Below are 16663 nucleotides of genomic sequence, written 5' to 3' on the forward strand. Positions count from 1 at the left end.
TCATTTTAGAAAGCTGTCTGTCAAAAATGCTTAAAATAAAAGCAGTCTTGGCACTCGAAGGAATAAGTACCATTTATCTTGAAAGCCACTTGGGTAAGAATTTCTCAGCAGTGTTGGCTACATGAACTGTTGATGTATTTGCGACAAAGTGCAGGTGTTTATGGTCCATGGCCTTTGGTGAGTGGGCGTTTTTAAGTTTACTTCTTTATTCAACAAATATGTATTGGGCACCTGCTGTATGCAGGGTGATATCCTAGGCCTCGGGGATGCAGTATGAACCAGGCAGACATGATTCCTGCCCCGCGGAGCTGACCGTCTGTCTGGTGGGGCTCACCAGCCATCGGGCAGGCCGTGAAAGTCCACTGGGAAATAGGGCAAGTCCAGGGCCCAGGCAGAGCAGAAGAGGAGACCAGGCAGGCGGGGCTGGTGGCATTGCCAGAGAGTGAGTGCTTCCCACGACTGGCTTCACGCTGTTCTCTCACCAGCCTTACTCAATATGTAAGACAGTCTCCATTTTATGGAGGGGGAAACTGAGGCTATAGAGAGGCCCCATAAGAGGCCAGGGGGCGGCCGGGCGCGGTGGCTCAAGCCTGTAATCCCAGCACTTTGGGAGGCCGAGACGGGCGGATCACGAGGTCAGGAGATCGAGACCATCCTGGCTAACACGGTGAAACCCCGTCTCTACTAAAAAAAAAAAAATACAAAAAATTAGCCGGGCGAGGTGGCGGGCGCCTGTAGTCCCAACTACTCGGGAGGCTGAGGCAGGAGAATGGCGTGAACCCGGGAGGCGGAGCTTGCAGTGAGCTGAGATCCGGCCATTGCACTCCAGCCTGGGCGGCAGAGCGAGACTCCGTCTCAAAAAAAAAAAAAAAAGAGGCCAGGGGGCCAGGCCCCGGCTTGCCTGGCTGCACAGCCGGTGTCCTCACACTTCGTGGGGCAGCCTCTCCAGCTGCAGGTGTGGACACATGTCGCCGTGCGGGGCCCAGACCCTGGTCTCCACCTGCCCAGCTTGCTCTACCCCTGCATGGGTTCAGCCGCGTACGTAGCGTTCATTGGGGGCTAGAAAATGGCCACGTCTGCACACGTGAGACCTGTGTTCATTCTTGTTCTCAAAGCTAAGGACTTTCTCTGGAGTTTTTTGGGTTTTTGGTTTAGGTGTGGTTTTTTCATTTTGTTTTGTTTGAGACAGGGTCTCTGTCGCCCAGGCTGGAGTGCAGTGGCACAATCGCAGCTCACTGTAGCTTCAACTTCCCAGGCTCAAATGATCCTCCCACCTCAGCCTCATAAGTAGCTGGGACTATAGGTGTGTGGCATCACAGCCAGCTAATTTTTTGTATTTTTTATAGAGGCAGGGTCTTGCTCTATTGCCCAGGCTGGTCTTAAACTCCTGGGCTCAAGTGATCCCCCCGACTCAGCCTCCCAAAGGTCTGGGATTACAGGCATGAGACACCGCGCCCGGCTTGTTTTGTTTTTAATGATGACATGTGCGATGTCAAGAATCCCTAATGAGGACAATCATGTAAACCATTACTTTGAACATGACTATCAAATTAGGTATAATCTGCTCATTTGCTGATTGATGGCAGGCATTAACAATTCACAGTGTCATACAGTTTCAGAACCACCAGGGTTCTCAGGCCAGCCCCTTTGCTTCTCGGAAGCGGCATGGAGACGCAGAGAGGATAAGTAGCTGGATCAAGGTCAGGGGGTGGTGCCGGAGCTTAACCCTGTGCTCTTTCCATCTGGTCACCTGATGCCTTCAGTGGACCTCAAGCAGCCTTGCCCTTGGCCTTGCTGATAAACTTCCCCTGAGGAGTCGGGAGACAACGGGTGCAGACCCCTAGGGTGCTGACCATAGGCCACAGCCTTCAGGGAGCTGGTGAGGGGACCACACCAGGCGCACCCGGCTCCTTCGAAGGGCCCTCCTAGCAGTGGTGAGGCCCAGCAGAACAGCCTTAGAAACTTCCAGGCTCACCATCATAAATCCTGTGTGGCTACAAATGGTGACAGAATGAGAATTCAAGGAAACAGAAAGAGTTGCCCTGTTGGGAAAAACGTCCCAGGAGGAAGAGGAAGTGTGTGTACCAGGCGGAAGTGCTCCTTGGCCTATGTCCTGTGTGTGCCGTGCCTCGCTGAGCAGGGAGGCCTGGGATCCTCTCCGGGATCTGCCCCCACTGGCCTCTGGCTGCTCCCTCTGCCAGTGCTCCAGCCTGGCCAGGCTTTCAGTTGCTGGAATCGTCCACACTCCCCCTGCCTCCAGGCCCGCATCCTTTCTGCCGATAGCATGCCCCTTCTCCCCCTCTGACTCCCCAACTCTCCTAACGAGTTTTTCTACAGAGATTCTATTTTAGATGCCCTTTCCTCCACGAAATACTCAGATCTGTTTTCACACAGAAGGCGTGCGTTTGTCCTGCTTGTTTTCTCCATGCCGGCTGGGAGTGGCCGCTGACTAGTCTTTGTCCCGCACTCTCAGGTAACAGACCACGCCACCACTGCCCTGCTCCACTATCAGCTGCCGCAGATGCCGGATGTCGTGGTCCGATCCTTCATGGTAAGTGGCTTCAGGAGTCAGGTCTCCTGTTTAAACCTTGGCTCCCTTCAAGTGAGAACAGGGAGCTTGAAGGGCAGCCGTTGCATCTTCAGACTTTGAGGGCCTCCCAGTGGGAGACGGGGCTGCCAGTTTAAAACTGCTACTTTCTTTAAACTGGGAAGGGATCTGGGAGAAACCACTTCCAGCTTCATTCACTAGTGCTTTCTTCTACTTGCTGAAAGTGCGGTGTTTTCAGAAATGATCTTCCAAAATAGTTCCCAGCATTGACTTAGTCCACAGATACTTCATTGAGCTCCTAATCTGGGCCAGGCCCTGTGGCTGGCGCAGCACATGTCGCAGTGAATTAAATCGCGCAGTTCCCCAAGACGTTTACTCCTTCGATTTTCAGAGTTGGAGCTGGAGATGGAAGCAGCCGCAAAGCAGCCATTCCTGTGGTGTGCTGCAGCCGGCTCCTGCCAGTGCCTGTTCAGTGTCTTGCGAGCTGGTTCTTCAGCCACTACTAGTTTGAAATCAAACTTGGTGGGAGTGTGGACACCACGGAAATCAGCAAACACTGCAAATCAGGACTTTCCCCGACCCCAGGGCCAGTTGATCAGCATTTATCACACAGCCACCAGTTGGCCTAAGCAGGGCTAACACCATGTCCCCCGCATCCTTGACAGACGTAGCCAGTTGTTGCACCGTCATGCTCACACAGCCGCGTGCTCTCACGCCGGCAGACCCCAGCGTCCACCGCTGCCGGGACTCCCTAGAAAGTCTGCCGGTTAGAGAACCGACTCCAGAGACTCACCTGTTAGCAAGGCCAAATCAGTGTTCATCCCATCACATGGGCATCAACAGTCCCACTGCTCAGAGAGCCTGGAGTTCATTTGTCGGAAGACACATCCCTGGTGCGTTGATTGGCTTCATGATGGTGGCAGACTGGGCACAACACGGCCAGGTGCTCAGAGCTCCTCACGGAGTGGTCCTTCTGTATGTCCAGGGAACGGTTCCCCTGCTCCAATTTCAGATAGCTGCAAAGACTTGCTTTTGAGCCTAACACGTTGTAATGCCCCCTTTCCCTTTGGTAACTGACTTTGGGATTCAGGGAAGATTTGAATCCCAGTGACTCCACTCAGGAGGCTGAAGCAGGAGGATCGCTTGAGCCCAGGAGTTCGAGGTTACAGCGAGCTATGATCGATTGCACCACTGCACTCCAGCCTGGGTGTCAGAGTGATGTCTGGCCTCTTAAAAAAAAAAAAAAAAGAACCCTTTTCATCTGTCATAGCACTCAGCACTGTGCTCAGCGACACCAGCCAATTAATACCAATCTGTTGATTGATTGATTTGAGGCACAGGCATGAGTACTATTTGTGGCAGAGACAGAACTTCTGCTAGTTAGGGAAGAATAAGTAGTTTAACTGAATGACCTCGTGACCTCGTGTTTATTGCCAAAACCCCCAAACATCTGGCCTTTGGAAAGGGGGACAGGACTGATGGGCCATGCCCTGTCACCATGAAGGCAGCTGTGGTGGAGATGGAGATGGAAGAATTTGTATCAATAAGCTCGGCCAACCTCTTCGAGTAACAGTTTTCTCTTATAGACATAATTCAGGAGGACATGAAATGACAAGATTCATGTGCCCCTTTCACAGTGAGAACTTGCTTGCCTTCCGTTTGGAGTTTGGGTATTTTTTTCTTTGGTAGTGAATCTCCTTGGGTTTGAGAATTGAGTTACGGGAGGCTCATCCTTATGTATGACGCCCAAGAAAGCTCTGCACTCTGAACCACTCAAGTGTGGATTTGCTGCTTATGATATTATTTAGTGGCACCAGAGCTGTCCCCACCCACCCCCCCCCAGTGTGTCAGGCCACACTGTGACAGTGAGTGACGACCTCTGAAATCAGATTAGCTAGAAGGCATGTTGACCTCCTCGGAGAAATCTGAAATTGTCCTCGGTTCCAAGGCTTCCTTAGCACACACCCACAGCCCGCTTAGTGGTGGGCAAGGAGAAGAGGATGGATACTGACATTCAGAAGACACGAGACCCAGAAAGTGAAAGCGGGGTGCTGGCCCCCAGACGCCAGGCTGCTCGGTGGTTCCCGGGGACTCCAGAGAGGCCTTCCTGCTTTTGAGAGTAGGGGTTTCTATTTTCAAAACCCCCTCGGTTGGGAGGGGCAAGCGAGCATCACAAGTGAACATCAGCAGTCAGGTGACCTTGTGGGTTCCGCCTGCTGCTCCCTGTGAAATCACGGGGCGTCTTCTGGGGCCAAAGCCAACTTAAGTTGTCTGGGCCATTAGGCTTGATAGGAAGGAGGACTTTGGGAGCACCCGTATCCCATTCTTTCACTTCTCTCCTCGTTTCTCTTTTTAGACCTGGTTAAGAAGTTACATAAAGCTGTTTCAGGCCCCGTGCCAGCGCTGCGGGAAGTTTCTGCAGGACGGCCTTCCCCCGACGTGGAGGGATTTCCGAACCCTCGAAGCCTTCCATGACACCTGCCGGCAGTAGCCCCCACGCTAGCCCCAGCCTCAGACCCCACCCGGCACCTTCCCAGACACACAGGAAGCCCACAGAAGGCTCAGCTGGTTCCTCACTGCCCAGATGTGTACAGCCACTCCTCCCTTTCATAAAACAGCGCCATGTGTGCTGAGGCCACTCTCGAAGAGCAGGCCCCCTCTGTGGCCGATGCGACTGATCATTGCCACTAGCCAGTAGACTGAAGGCAAAGAAGACTTTTCTAGAAGCTGGTAGAAGGAAGCTGTGCAGCATGCTCCTCGTCCGCGTGTCGGCAGTGCTGGTGAGCTGACCTCCGGCCGCCGTGCCTGTCTGTCGTTTCCGTGAGCTGTTACTGGAATGAGCCCTTGTGTTCATGGCGATTGTCATGCAGGGTTCTTGTGTTTTGTGGGGTTTTGGGTTTGGTAACTTATTTTTATAAGCAATAAACCTTTTGTACCCTGGACAAGACTTTGTCTCCTGTTTCTTACAGCACCTTATAAGAACTACACATTCAGTTCATGAACACGTAATGGACCTGGGCCCTTTGAGGAAACAGAAACCAGCACATCCCATGTTCACAGGGTGGTTCTTTTTGAGCAGGTACTGCCCTGTGTCCTGCTTGCCGGGGAGAGGGCAGTGCTGGGAGATCCTCTATTTCAGAGACACTGTGATGGCTTGAAAAATGGATGATTCTTTTTGAGAAAAAGAGCATGCAGAAGTTTCTTTTTACTAAACCAGTCACATGTACACCCCAGAGGGAAAGGAACCCGCCCGGGTTAGCCGGCCAGACGCGCGTGAGCAGTACTCGCTGGGGTGTCGGCTTGTGGGCACCAGGTTTTGTCCTCAATATTACTGTGACTTGATCCCAGCCCCATCTCCCGACTTTGTTCAGTGCTTCAGCGCCAACTTTTAAAGCCATAGCCTGCTTCTGTGAAGATCGTTGACCTGGTAAAGGGCTTGAGGAGGGTGGTGGCATCGCCCAGAGCCCACCTGGCCAGGCCCATGCTAGAACAATGTTCTCTTTGCCATGAACAAAGCGTCAAGAGAGATGACGCCTTCTGAGATGTCCAGAAAAACCAGTGGGTCCTCCCTGGCTTCTGGTACCACCCAGCCTTCCCCCGACCCCTGGCCGAAAAGAGCCAGAGAATGGAGAAGGTTTACTGCTGAGGGCTCTAGGACACTGCCTGCCCACGTGGCGTCCCACCTGCAGCACTGCCACCGTGGGAGCTTATTAGAAATACACATCCCCAGGTGGGGTGCGGTGGCTCACACCTGTAATCCCAGCACTTGGGAGGCCAAGACAGGTGGATTACTTGAGCCCAGGAGTGTAAGACCAGCCTGGGCAACATGGCAAAACCCCACGTCTACAAAAAATACCGAAAAAAATTAGCCAGGCATGGTGGTGTGCGACTGTAGCCCCAGCTGCTCGGGAGGCTGAGGTGGGAAGATCGCTTGAGCACGGGAGGTCGAGGCTACCCCTCTACACTCCAGCCTGGGAGACGGAGCAAGACTCGATCTCAAAAAAAAAGAAAGAATTACACATGCTCCAGGGTGGGGTCCAGCAACCTGATCTTTATCTACCTCCAGGTGACTGTCACGTGCACTGGCACCTAAGGCCTCTGCCCAGGAGAAATGGCCATGCTTTGATGGTCCACTCGGGGAAGTGGGAGGGGCACTCGGGGAAGTGGGAGGGGCACTTGGGGAAGTGGGAGGGGCACACAGGGAAGTGGGAGGGGCACACGGGGAAGTGGGAGGGGCACTTGGGGAAGTGGGAGGGACACTCGGGGAAGTGGGAGGAGCACACGGGGTAGGGCTGGATTAAATCCCAGGGGTGGCCGTAGATTAAATCCCACACCTACTTTGTCAAATTCAAGATGCCAGTGCTCCTAAGATACATGATTATGAACCACTAATAAAACCATGCTGCCAATTAAACCCTGGTCTTAATGATAATCCTGTGTGACACGTGCATCCGTCGCACCAGCCTTTCATTGCTTTGACGTTTTCTTTCATCTATTCCAAGGGAGTAGTCATTTCTCCTGCCTTCAGTCTTGTTGTTTCTGCTGTGATAGGCGATCCGTTTACACCACTCCCAGTAACAGACCAACACACAGCTTCACTGACTTGCCCTGTCCTCCTTTCTTTGGTCTTGTAAGACACTTGTTTCTTTGTTGCATTGCAAGAAAAGATGGAATTGAGGATATCGGGTACACAATAACACTTTGTCTCAGTGCCGCACATCTTTCCGGAGACATTTAAAAGGCAAGTAAACTGACCCCGAGCGGTAGGAACGATGTGCATAGCTCATGCGAAGTGACGACAGTATGACCAGCTATGACCAAGCTGGAGCATGTGCAGATAGTGACACGCACGTCGTGACTGCCAACTGGCAGACGGCACACGCCAGAGACGTTCAAATGTGGAAAAGCATGTATCTGAGGATTGATGGATTTGTGGTCCTGTTAAATCTCATTGTGAGAAAGCGATCTGGGTTTGTAACTGTTTGAATCCTCCCGATTTGCAGCGAGTCTGAGAACGTCCCCATTGGCTCTAAAGGTCGCTCCAATTCCCACCAGTCTCTGTTTTCAAAAGAGAGAAGAGCCTTGAGGTCACAGTCAGGGGCAGGTGCCGTTTCTACTTGGAACTAAATGGCACTGGTTTTGTCTTACTCTGTGTCGTCCTCAGAGAAACCTGTTTATCGCAAATGATGCTGGTTTCCCATTTACAGGAGTGATACAAAGTGTCCATTTAAAATAAATTTATTTAGGTGAAAAAGTGTGACTATTAAAGAAAAACATTAAATAATAGCACAGAAAGAGCGTGGCTGTGACAGAAAGTGTGAAGGATGTAGGCAGGTGGCGGGGGGCGGACGCACTGCCCAGGCCTGCACCCCAGCCTTCTGCTAGCGGTGGCAGGAGCCTAGAGAAGTCGCTTCATCTGAGAACCCCATGCTGTCATCTGTGAGATGCGAGGCTGGTGATTGAGCCATGGTGGAGGGGCTGGGGGCTTGGAGATGGAACAGATCGGCCATGCGTTGGTCATGGGGAGGCTCCACAGTGGGGGCACACATGCTGCCTGCTGTTCTGTTTTCCTGCTTTTTAATAATCCCTAATTAAAGAGGGAGATTGAGGCCGGGCACGGTGGCTCACTCACTCCTGTAATCCCAGCACTTTGGAAGGCCAGGGTGGGTGGATCACTTAAGATCAGGAGTTCGAGGCCAGACTGACCAACATGGTGAAACCCTGTCTGTACTTAAAAAAAAAAAAAAGCCGGGCATGGTGGCCTGTGCCAGTAGTCCCAGCTATTCAGGAGGCTGAGGCAGGAGAACTGCTTGAACCCAGGAGGCGGAGGTTGCAGTGAGCCAAGATTGCACCACTGCACTCCAGCCTGGGTGACAGAGTGAGATCTCATCCCCTGCCCCCCACCCCCAAAAAAACGGAAGGTTGGAGGAAAATAAGAGCCTGAGCAGCTAGCCTTTAAGGCCTTCCCATCTCTGACATTCTCCACCTTCAATCAAGGATGAACGGGAGTATATTTGAGATCCAGAAAGGAGAGAGGGACTGGAAGGGTGATGGGTTCATTTGCCAAACCCTCAAAGGCTGGGTACTCCGGGAGATGAACGTGAGGGAGGCCGGCTTTGTGTGTCTCCCACTGAAACAGAATGCACTGACCTGAAGTTGACACAAACGGCGACCAAGGTGGATTGAGGTCAGTTCCAAGATGGTGGACTGCAAGGGAAGCCAGAGACGCCGCCGCTGTGAGGATGGTCACCAGGCCTCAGAGCCATCCTTTGGTGCCTGCCACTGAAAGGAAGGTGGCCATCGATGGGTGCTGGGTCACCAGGTGCAGCAGCTCACACCTATAACCCCAGCACTCTGGGAGGCTGAGGTGGGAGAATGGCTTGAATCCAGGAGTTCAGGACTAGCCTGGGCAACATAGCAAGACCCCATCTCTACAAAAGAATTTTTTTTTTTTTCAATTAGAAATAGACTATCCAAGAATGACCTCTAGGCCCGACCTACAAGGTATTTTATGTGACTTAATTAGGGCTCCTACAGTGCAGCACCTCTGCTTGCCAGGCGCACTACACTGTTGGCTAATTTAACCCCGGGCTGGGGGGTGCGTGTTTTCCCTGTTTATTAGATGAGAAACCAAGCAGAGGGGCTCACGCAGTGGCACACGGAGGGGCTGGCTGCCAGGCTGGCCACAGCCGGGCTCCGTGGCTCCTCAGCAGCAAGGGACTGGCCCCGCCGTGCTGCATTGGGCGTGGCCTGAGCCAGAACTTGACTCCTCTGTCTTGCCAGTGCTTCCCGTGGCCACCAGAGGCCGGGACGGCATTACCCCCACGCTGTCTGCTGGCCGGGTGACGGTGAATCCCCTGGGTGCCCAGTAGGAACTGACAGAATGGAGCGAGGAGGTCTATGAAAGGTGGTCCAGATTTTTTTTTTTTTTTTCTGAACTAAATTGGGAATTGGCCTTTTGGTACGGAGTGATGTTTTTCCACTTCACACCACTGACTGCACGACAGGCTGATCTTTCCGTGTTAATGTGCAAACTCACCATTGCATTTAGGGTGTCGGAGTGTGGGCCTGCTGCTAAATCGAGAGCCTTTTAAGGGCACTGAAGTTGGGAGGGGCAGGGACGACACCAGGATTCTCACAAGATCTGGAGCCCCTGCAAACCTGACGGGAGGCACTGTTCGGCCATCAGGTCTGTGGGTAGAAGACAGATAAGGACAAGGCGCCCTTCTAATCTGTGCCCCCAGCCTCCACATCTCCAGCAGCATGTGGAAGATGATGGGGAGCCTCATGGTTCTGGGCCTGACAGGACACAGTGAGCCAGCCCCATTACACCTGCTCACCTGCTGAGTCCACTCAAGGCCGAATGATCTGCACGTCCGAAACCGTGGATGAGAGGCAGTGGATAATTAGGCTTCACTCTCTAGGACACGCAGGGGCCCTTTTTCCCCAGTCTCTGCCATCCCTCCCCCACTCTCCTTCCCAGCCAGGTCCTTACATCCGGGGAAAGGAACTTCAGAAACTCACTTTCAAGTTGAATTTTAAATTGCAGGCTGCCTGTGCCCTGTTACTAGTACTTGAAGAGCTAAACCTTGAGGTTCACAGCACATCCCAGGTAGAGCACTTGGCAGCTCTGCGATGATTAGTTACTTGGGAGCAGCTCTAGCCTGTCTCGGCGCTAATTGAGTTTGAAATTTCAGCTGCAGATTGACTGTCCTCGGTGTGAGCTGCAGTTTGGCGTTAAGGGAACAGGCAGGTCCTGCTGGCAGCGGCTTCATCTGCAGCGTGCTCCTCCCAGGCTTGATAGAGACAATGACCTGTGCCTCCAGGGAAGAAGCGACAAGGGAGGGGCTGAGGCCAGGGGGACAGGGAGAGGAAACTGAGACCACAAGCTGGAGAGCCAGCCCGGGACAGCAGCAAGCGATTGTCAGCACCCGCCGTGCTCACACCCTGCGCTCGGGTGGAATGGACTGTTATTTAATGCGTTACTCATCTCAGCCTTGGCTCTCATCTCCATCATAGGCTTGCTTTCTTAATCACAAAAGGAATCCATATGTTCCTTTTGTAGAAAATGAGGTAATGCGAATAAGCAAAGCAAATAATACCTGTGATTCCCACACGCAGGAGCTCATCCCTGGAGCACTTCGGTGCACACCTTTCCAGACCCTCCTATGGACGTGTGTTTGTTTTTTTTTTGTTTTTTGTTTTGTTTTGTTTTTCAGAACAAAGATGAGATCAGACTGTACTGTTTTGAAATCTTTTTCCCATTTAGCAAAGGCTAAGGTTCTATCACACAGAGGTCCAAAAATACAGTGGCTTAAAGACAGCAGACACGTTTCTCCTCCACTTAAGATCCCCACCAGGGAGTGGACAGCTGTGCTCCATGCAGTCATCTGGGGATCCTGCTCTCCTGTCTTAGGATATTGTCACAGGCACCTTCCAAGTCTGCAGAAAGGGGAAGGCACGTGGGGAGCACGTGCCAGTGTGTTAAGCCCCGGACCAAGCACTGGCCCACGTCAGTTCCTCTTGAATTTCATTAGCAGAAACTTCGTCACGCAGCATTCCCAGCTGCCAGGGCTGTCGGGAAATGCAGTTTCTAACTGGGCAGCCGGGGAGCCAGCCGCGACCCTCACTCTGGCCGAGGGGAGAACCCTTTCTGATGGATGAACGGCAGCCCCCACCGCACAACACGTGCTGAGCCTCTTCCAGTCTCAGGGAGCGTGGATCAGTGGTGCTGTCCTTAGCAGCTTGTTTATTTCTTGGTTGTGTCCATCCTTGGGTTTTATGTTACAAGGGAATTCCTCTATTTGGTTGCACACCATAATGCATGCCATACTTATGCAATTAATCTCCCGTTGGATTTTTTTTTTAACTTTTTATTTTGAAATAATTATAGATTCACAGGAAGTTGCAAAGAAACATATAGGGAGGCTCCATGTACCCCTCATCCAGCTTCCTCCTGTGTTAACATCTTGCATAACTGAAGTACAGTATCAAAACCAGGGGACTGACATCAGGGTGATGCAGAGGTTATTCCAATTTTACCAGCTAGACACTCGTGTGTGTTTGTATGTGAGTGTACGGCTCTATGCAAAATATATATATATATATATATATATATATATATATAGTGGTTTTTATTTTTTTGAGATGCTCTCCTCTGTCACCCAGGCTGGAGTGCAATGGTGCAATCACAGCTGACTGCAGCCTCAACCTCCCAGGCTCAAGTGATCCTCCCACCTCAGCCTCCCAAATAGCTGGGACTATAGGCGCACACCACTATGCCCGGCTAATTTTTGCGTTTTTTGTAGAGACCAGGTCTTGCCATGTTGCCCAGGCTGGTGCTCTGTACAATTACATCACATGTGCAGCTCTGTGAAACCATCACCACCACAACCAAGATGACTAACAGTACCATCCTTACGACTCCCCATCGTACCCCTCTCTAGCCACACACGCCCCCTCTTCCCGCCCCCAACCGCTGGCAGCCACCCATCTGTTCTCCATCTCTGTAATTATTTTAGTTCACCAGTGTTATATACATGGACTCACGCAGTATGTGTCCTTCTGAGATTGGCTTTTTTTACTTACCATCATTTCCTTAAGAGTCATTCAAGTTGTTCCACATACCAGTATGTACAGTCCACTCCTTTTCCTGGCTGAGTAATGTGCCATGGTGTACATGTACCACACTTTGCTTAACCACTTACCCACTGGAGGACATTTGGGTGGTTTCCAGCTTGGGGCTATTACGAAGCTACTCTGAGCATTTGCGTACAAGTCACTGCATGAAAATCAGTTTCATGTCTGTGCCTTTATATATATGCCTTTGAATCTTGTTGCTGGGTGTATGGTGAGTCCATTTCTAGTTTTAAGGAACAAACTATTTTCCAGAGTGGCTGCAGTCCTTCCCGTTCCTGCCAGCAGTGTGAATGATCCAGTTTCTCTGCAGCATCATCAGCGTTTGGCGTTGTCAGTATTTCTTACGTTAGCCATTCTGATAGGTGTGTAGTGATGTCTTGCATCTTTTATTTGCATTTCTCTATTGGCTAATAATGTTGAAGATCTTTTTGTGTGCTTATTTACCATCTGGTGTCTTAAGCAAAATGTCTCTGCATGTCTTTTGCCATTTTTTTTTTTTTTTTTTTTTGAGACGGAGTCTCGCTCTGTCACCAGGCTGGAGTACAGTGGCGCCATCTCAGCTCACTGCAACCTCCGCCTCCCATATTCAAGCGATTCTCCTGCCTCAGCCTTCCAAGTAACTGGGACTACAGGCATGCACCACCACGCCCAGCTAATTTTTCATATTTTTAGTAGAGACACGGTTTCGCCATGTTGGCCAGGCTGGTCTCGAACTCCTGACCTCAAGTGATCCACCCACCTTGGCCTCCCAAAGTGCTGGGATTACCAGCGTGAGCCACTGCGCCCAGCCATTTGCCTATTTTCTAATTGATTTTTTGTGTGTGTGTTGAATTTTGAGAGCGCTTCCCATCTTTGAGATGTAAGTCCTTTGTCAGTTTTGTGATTTGCAAATATTTTCTTCCAGTCCTTGGCTTGCCTTTTCCTCCTCTTAACAGGGTCTTTCACAGAGCAGACGTGTTCAGTTCTAACAAGGTCCAGTTTATCCATTTTCCCTTTTATGGCTGGTGCTTTGCTGTCAGGTGTAGCATGTTGGGTTCAGTGACTGGTGAGTGGTGTTCTGCTGGAAGAACGTGGTCGCTCTCTCCTCCCCGCCATCCCACGCACTCAGCAGGGACTTTGGATACCTTCTAGTTCATCCTTGCATTTGACAGCAGCCATGTCCAAGGCCTGGAGACGTGCTTGGCTCACCCAGCAGGGGCGTGACAGCATGAAGGCAAGAACCAAACCCCCCTCAGTCAACATGATTTCACGTCCCCAAACCCGTCTCAGGGTAACACTTGACCTTCAGTGTCAAGATGAAATGGACCCTGCAACCACACAGGTGAATGAAAGAAAACGTTGGCGACAGCAGCCTGCTTTCCACAACCCGGCCCCAGGCCCAGGTCGTGGTGCTCAGCGGAGGAGCCTCAGTCAGGAGTGAAGGGTGCCAGGGATGCCTCGCCATGCCCTGTCACAGGCAGCTGCTGCGGTTGGATCTGCCCTGGGAAGGGCAGGAGAGGGCACCTTGATGGTCGGGTGCAAGAAGCTGCTGAGTCAGCAGATCGCCCAGCCCTTCCCCACGTGTTCAATCTCCTGGCCTCTGGGCTGCTTTCTCCACCTGGAACATTCTGCCTCCAGAAAGCCACGCGGCTCATTCTCTGACTTCCTCCAGGAAGCGACCTTTCTAGCTGGGCTGTCCCTGACCACTCAGAATAAAAGTGTGCACGCCCCGCCCCTTCCTCCCCCAGCTCCTCCCCGTCCTTCTGAGCTCCCCGCACACTGCTGCTAACTCTCTTGTCATCTGTCTCCCCCACAAGTGTCAGGTTCCACAGGGCAGGGGCAGCACCTGTCTTGGATGCTGCTCTAGGCCCTCGCACACAGCAGGTGTTCAATGAATACCTGCCGACTGGAATGGAGTTAAGAATGCCAGGCCCAGGTTTCTGCTCTGCTCCTAAACTGGTGGCCTTGGGCCAGTAACTTGATCCCTCTAAGCGTGGATTCTACAGCTGTGAATTTGGCCAGTGAGTCTAGCCCTCTGGTGTGGAAGTCCTGAACACCAAATGTGTATTGCACGGCCACCGTGTACAGGTGCTGGGTGCCGGGGTTACAGTTCACGTGTCAGACGAGCAGAGGATCAGAGAGCGAAGCCCACCTTGTGTGCACAGGCAGAAGCGTGGATGCCATAGGGAAGTGCCCATTCACGTGGGACCTGCTCCATCTTCCATGGAACGGGGAGACTCCTCATGTCTCCCTGCTTACTCTGAGGAAAGGATTCAGAGACAGGAATCCAAGCTGGGTACAGTGGCTCACGCCTGTAATCCCAGCACTTAGAGAGGCCAGGGTGGGAGAATCTCTTGAGCCCAGGAATTCGAGACCAGCCTGGGCAACATAGTGAGACCTCATCTCTACAAAAAAAATTTAAAAATGAGACAGCCATGGTGGCACACACCTGCAGTCCCAGCTACTTGGGAGGCTGAGATGGGAGGATCGCTTGAGCCCCGGAGGTCGAGGCTACAGTGAGCCATGATTGCACCACTGCACTCCAGCCCGGGCAACAAAGCGAGACCCTGTCTCAAAAAGAAAAAAAAAAAGGAAAAAATAAAAGAAAGAAAGGAGTCCAGGAGGTGTATGAGAATCCCATGAGGGCTTCCTCCTTGCAGACACGAGACATCTTCAGGTGTGGGTCGTGACCTGTCCTCAGCACAGGGCCTTACAATGCCACTTAGAAAGTGCAGGGGTCTCACTGGGAGGTGGAGGTTACATGCAGTGAGCTGAGATCGCACCACTGCACTCCAGCCTGGGTGTCAGAGCAAGATCCTATCTCAAAAAAAAAAAAAAAAAAAAAGGCAAGTGTCTGAGACTATGGTAGAATCATGGCACTGCCCCGTTTTCGTGGGCCTCTCTGCATTTCTGTGAACACGTTGCATCTTCCTGCCTTGATTAGAACGCAGTCCCTTTTTTGCCGTGGCCTTTTGATATTTGACTTTGCACACGATGCCCCTAAAGCTAATAGGCACTGGCCTTTCCTTTCCAAAGGGTAGTTGGTCAAATTAATGATCGCCAAAAGGCCATAGTTAATTTGCTCTCCTTTCTGTTTCGTTCCATTAGTTTGCAAACCAGCAAAGTTCAAGAAAACTTCTGAGCATAAAAGAGTAGGGATCTCATTAGGAAGCAGACAGGTAGTTCTAAAGTTTTTCAAACTCTGGGGCCATAGAAAAAGGGGCAATTGTGAGCCTCTACCAGCAAGAGAAGCCAATTCACTAAGTGGCAACTTTGTGTTGGCAGCTGGTTACGTCCTGGCTGCAGACAGGCGCATGGCAGGCCGGGACAGCCTGTAAGAGGATGAACGTGTGACCCTCAGCCTGCCTCATGGCAGCTTCCCCATTTCATCACCGAGGAGACTGCAGCTCAGGGAGGTTCTAGGCAAAGTCAGGATTTGAACTCGGGTCTGATGGGCTCGACAAGCCTGGATCCTTGTGCCTCGACTGCACAGCCTCTCCTAGGAGCAGAAGGTAGCAAAGAAATAGGGCTTCCTGCCAGTATTTAACAGAGGCTTGCTAGTGATACTTAGAAACCTTTTAGCAACGTTTTACTATGCTATGGTAGCAAAAGCTGGTAAACCCAGAGATTAAATTCCAACACACCCTCCACGCGCTTTATACACACTCACCCTGCTGGTCCTCAGCTGCAACCAGGCTGATGTTGTTGTACAATAGGCCTCTCTCACCAGAAATTGGGAGGTTCCCACAACCCCTTTCTGTACACTGGGCCAAGCACCACGCGCCCCCTCAGATGAGGAGCTGCAGCAGATGCATGATCAAACCACAGCCGCCCCAGCGAGAGATGCTGGGCTTGCCTGGACCGGGCACTCCGAGCAGTTAGCTCTGAGCAGCAGCAATGGTGTCTAGAAAGGCATTTAGTCGGCGGAGCATGATGGCTCGCTCCTGTAATCCCAGCACTTTGGGAGGGGCCAAGGCAGGTGGATCATTGGAGGTCAGGAGTTCAAGATCAGTCTGGCCAATATGGCAAACCCTGTCTCTACTAAAAATACAAACATTAGCCAGGTGTGCTGGCGGGCACCTGTAATCCCAGCTACTTGGGCGACTGAGGCAGGAGAATCACTTGAGCCTGGGAGGTGGAGATTGCAGTGAGCCAAGATGGCACCACTGCACTCCAGTCTGGGCGACAGAGTAAGACCCTGTCTCAGAAAAAGAAAAAAAAAAAAGACGTTTACTCTTAAAGGACAGACCCAGGCAAAAAGAGCAGAGGACAGAAGCTGGAGCTGTCGCACAGCTGGCCCTTCAGAGAACTAGACCCTTTGTGGTTCCGAGTGTGGCAGGCAGGGTGGGAGGCGCTGGGCCCTCCCTGTGGGCAGTGAGGCTTCGGTGCCATGAGCGCCTCCCTCGGGCAGTGCGTTCCTCCCCCGTGGCTGCTGTAATAATTGACCATGCTGCGTGGTTCACACAGACAAACGTATTCCAGAGTTCCGGAGGCTGG

At 51.9% G+C, this 16663-nt stretch overlaps 1 protein-coding gene across 5 annotated transcripts in view; it reads left to right on the forward strand.

Moving 5' to 3' along the window:
• MED27 (mediator complex subunit 27) overlaps positions 1-16391 on the forward strand; it is a 228534-nt gene extending 212143 nt beyond the window's left edge. For 3 of the 5 annotated variants that reach the window (XR_013404625.1, XR_013404624.1, XM_077965458.1), the window contains 2 exons: positions 2474-2551; positions 4905-5488. Coding sequence is in view for 2 of the 5 variants with exons in the window: in XM_077965458.1 (XP_077821584.1) it covers positions 2474-2551; positions 4905-5039 (213 nt within the window). In the remaining 3 variants the exon portion in view is untranslated. 5 annotated transcript variants of the gene reach the window in all.
• The last annotated feature ends 272 nt before the right edge of the window (positions 16392-16663 follow it).

Source organism: Macaca mulatta, chromosome 15 (assembly GCF_049350105.2).
Source record: "Macaca mulatta isolate MMU2019108-1 chromosome 15, T2T-MMU8v2.0, whole genome shotgun sequence".
In the NCBI taxonomy this organism is placed as follows: Eukaryota; Metazoa; Chordata; class Mammalia; order Primates; family Cercopithecidae; genus Macaca; species Macaca mulatta.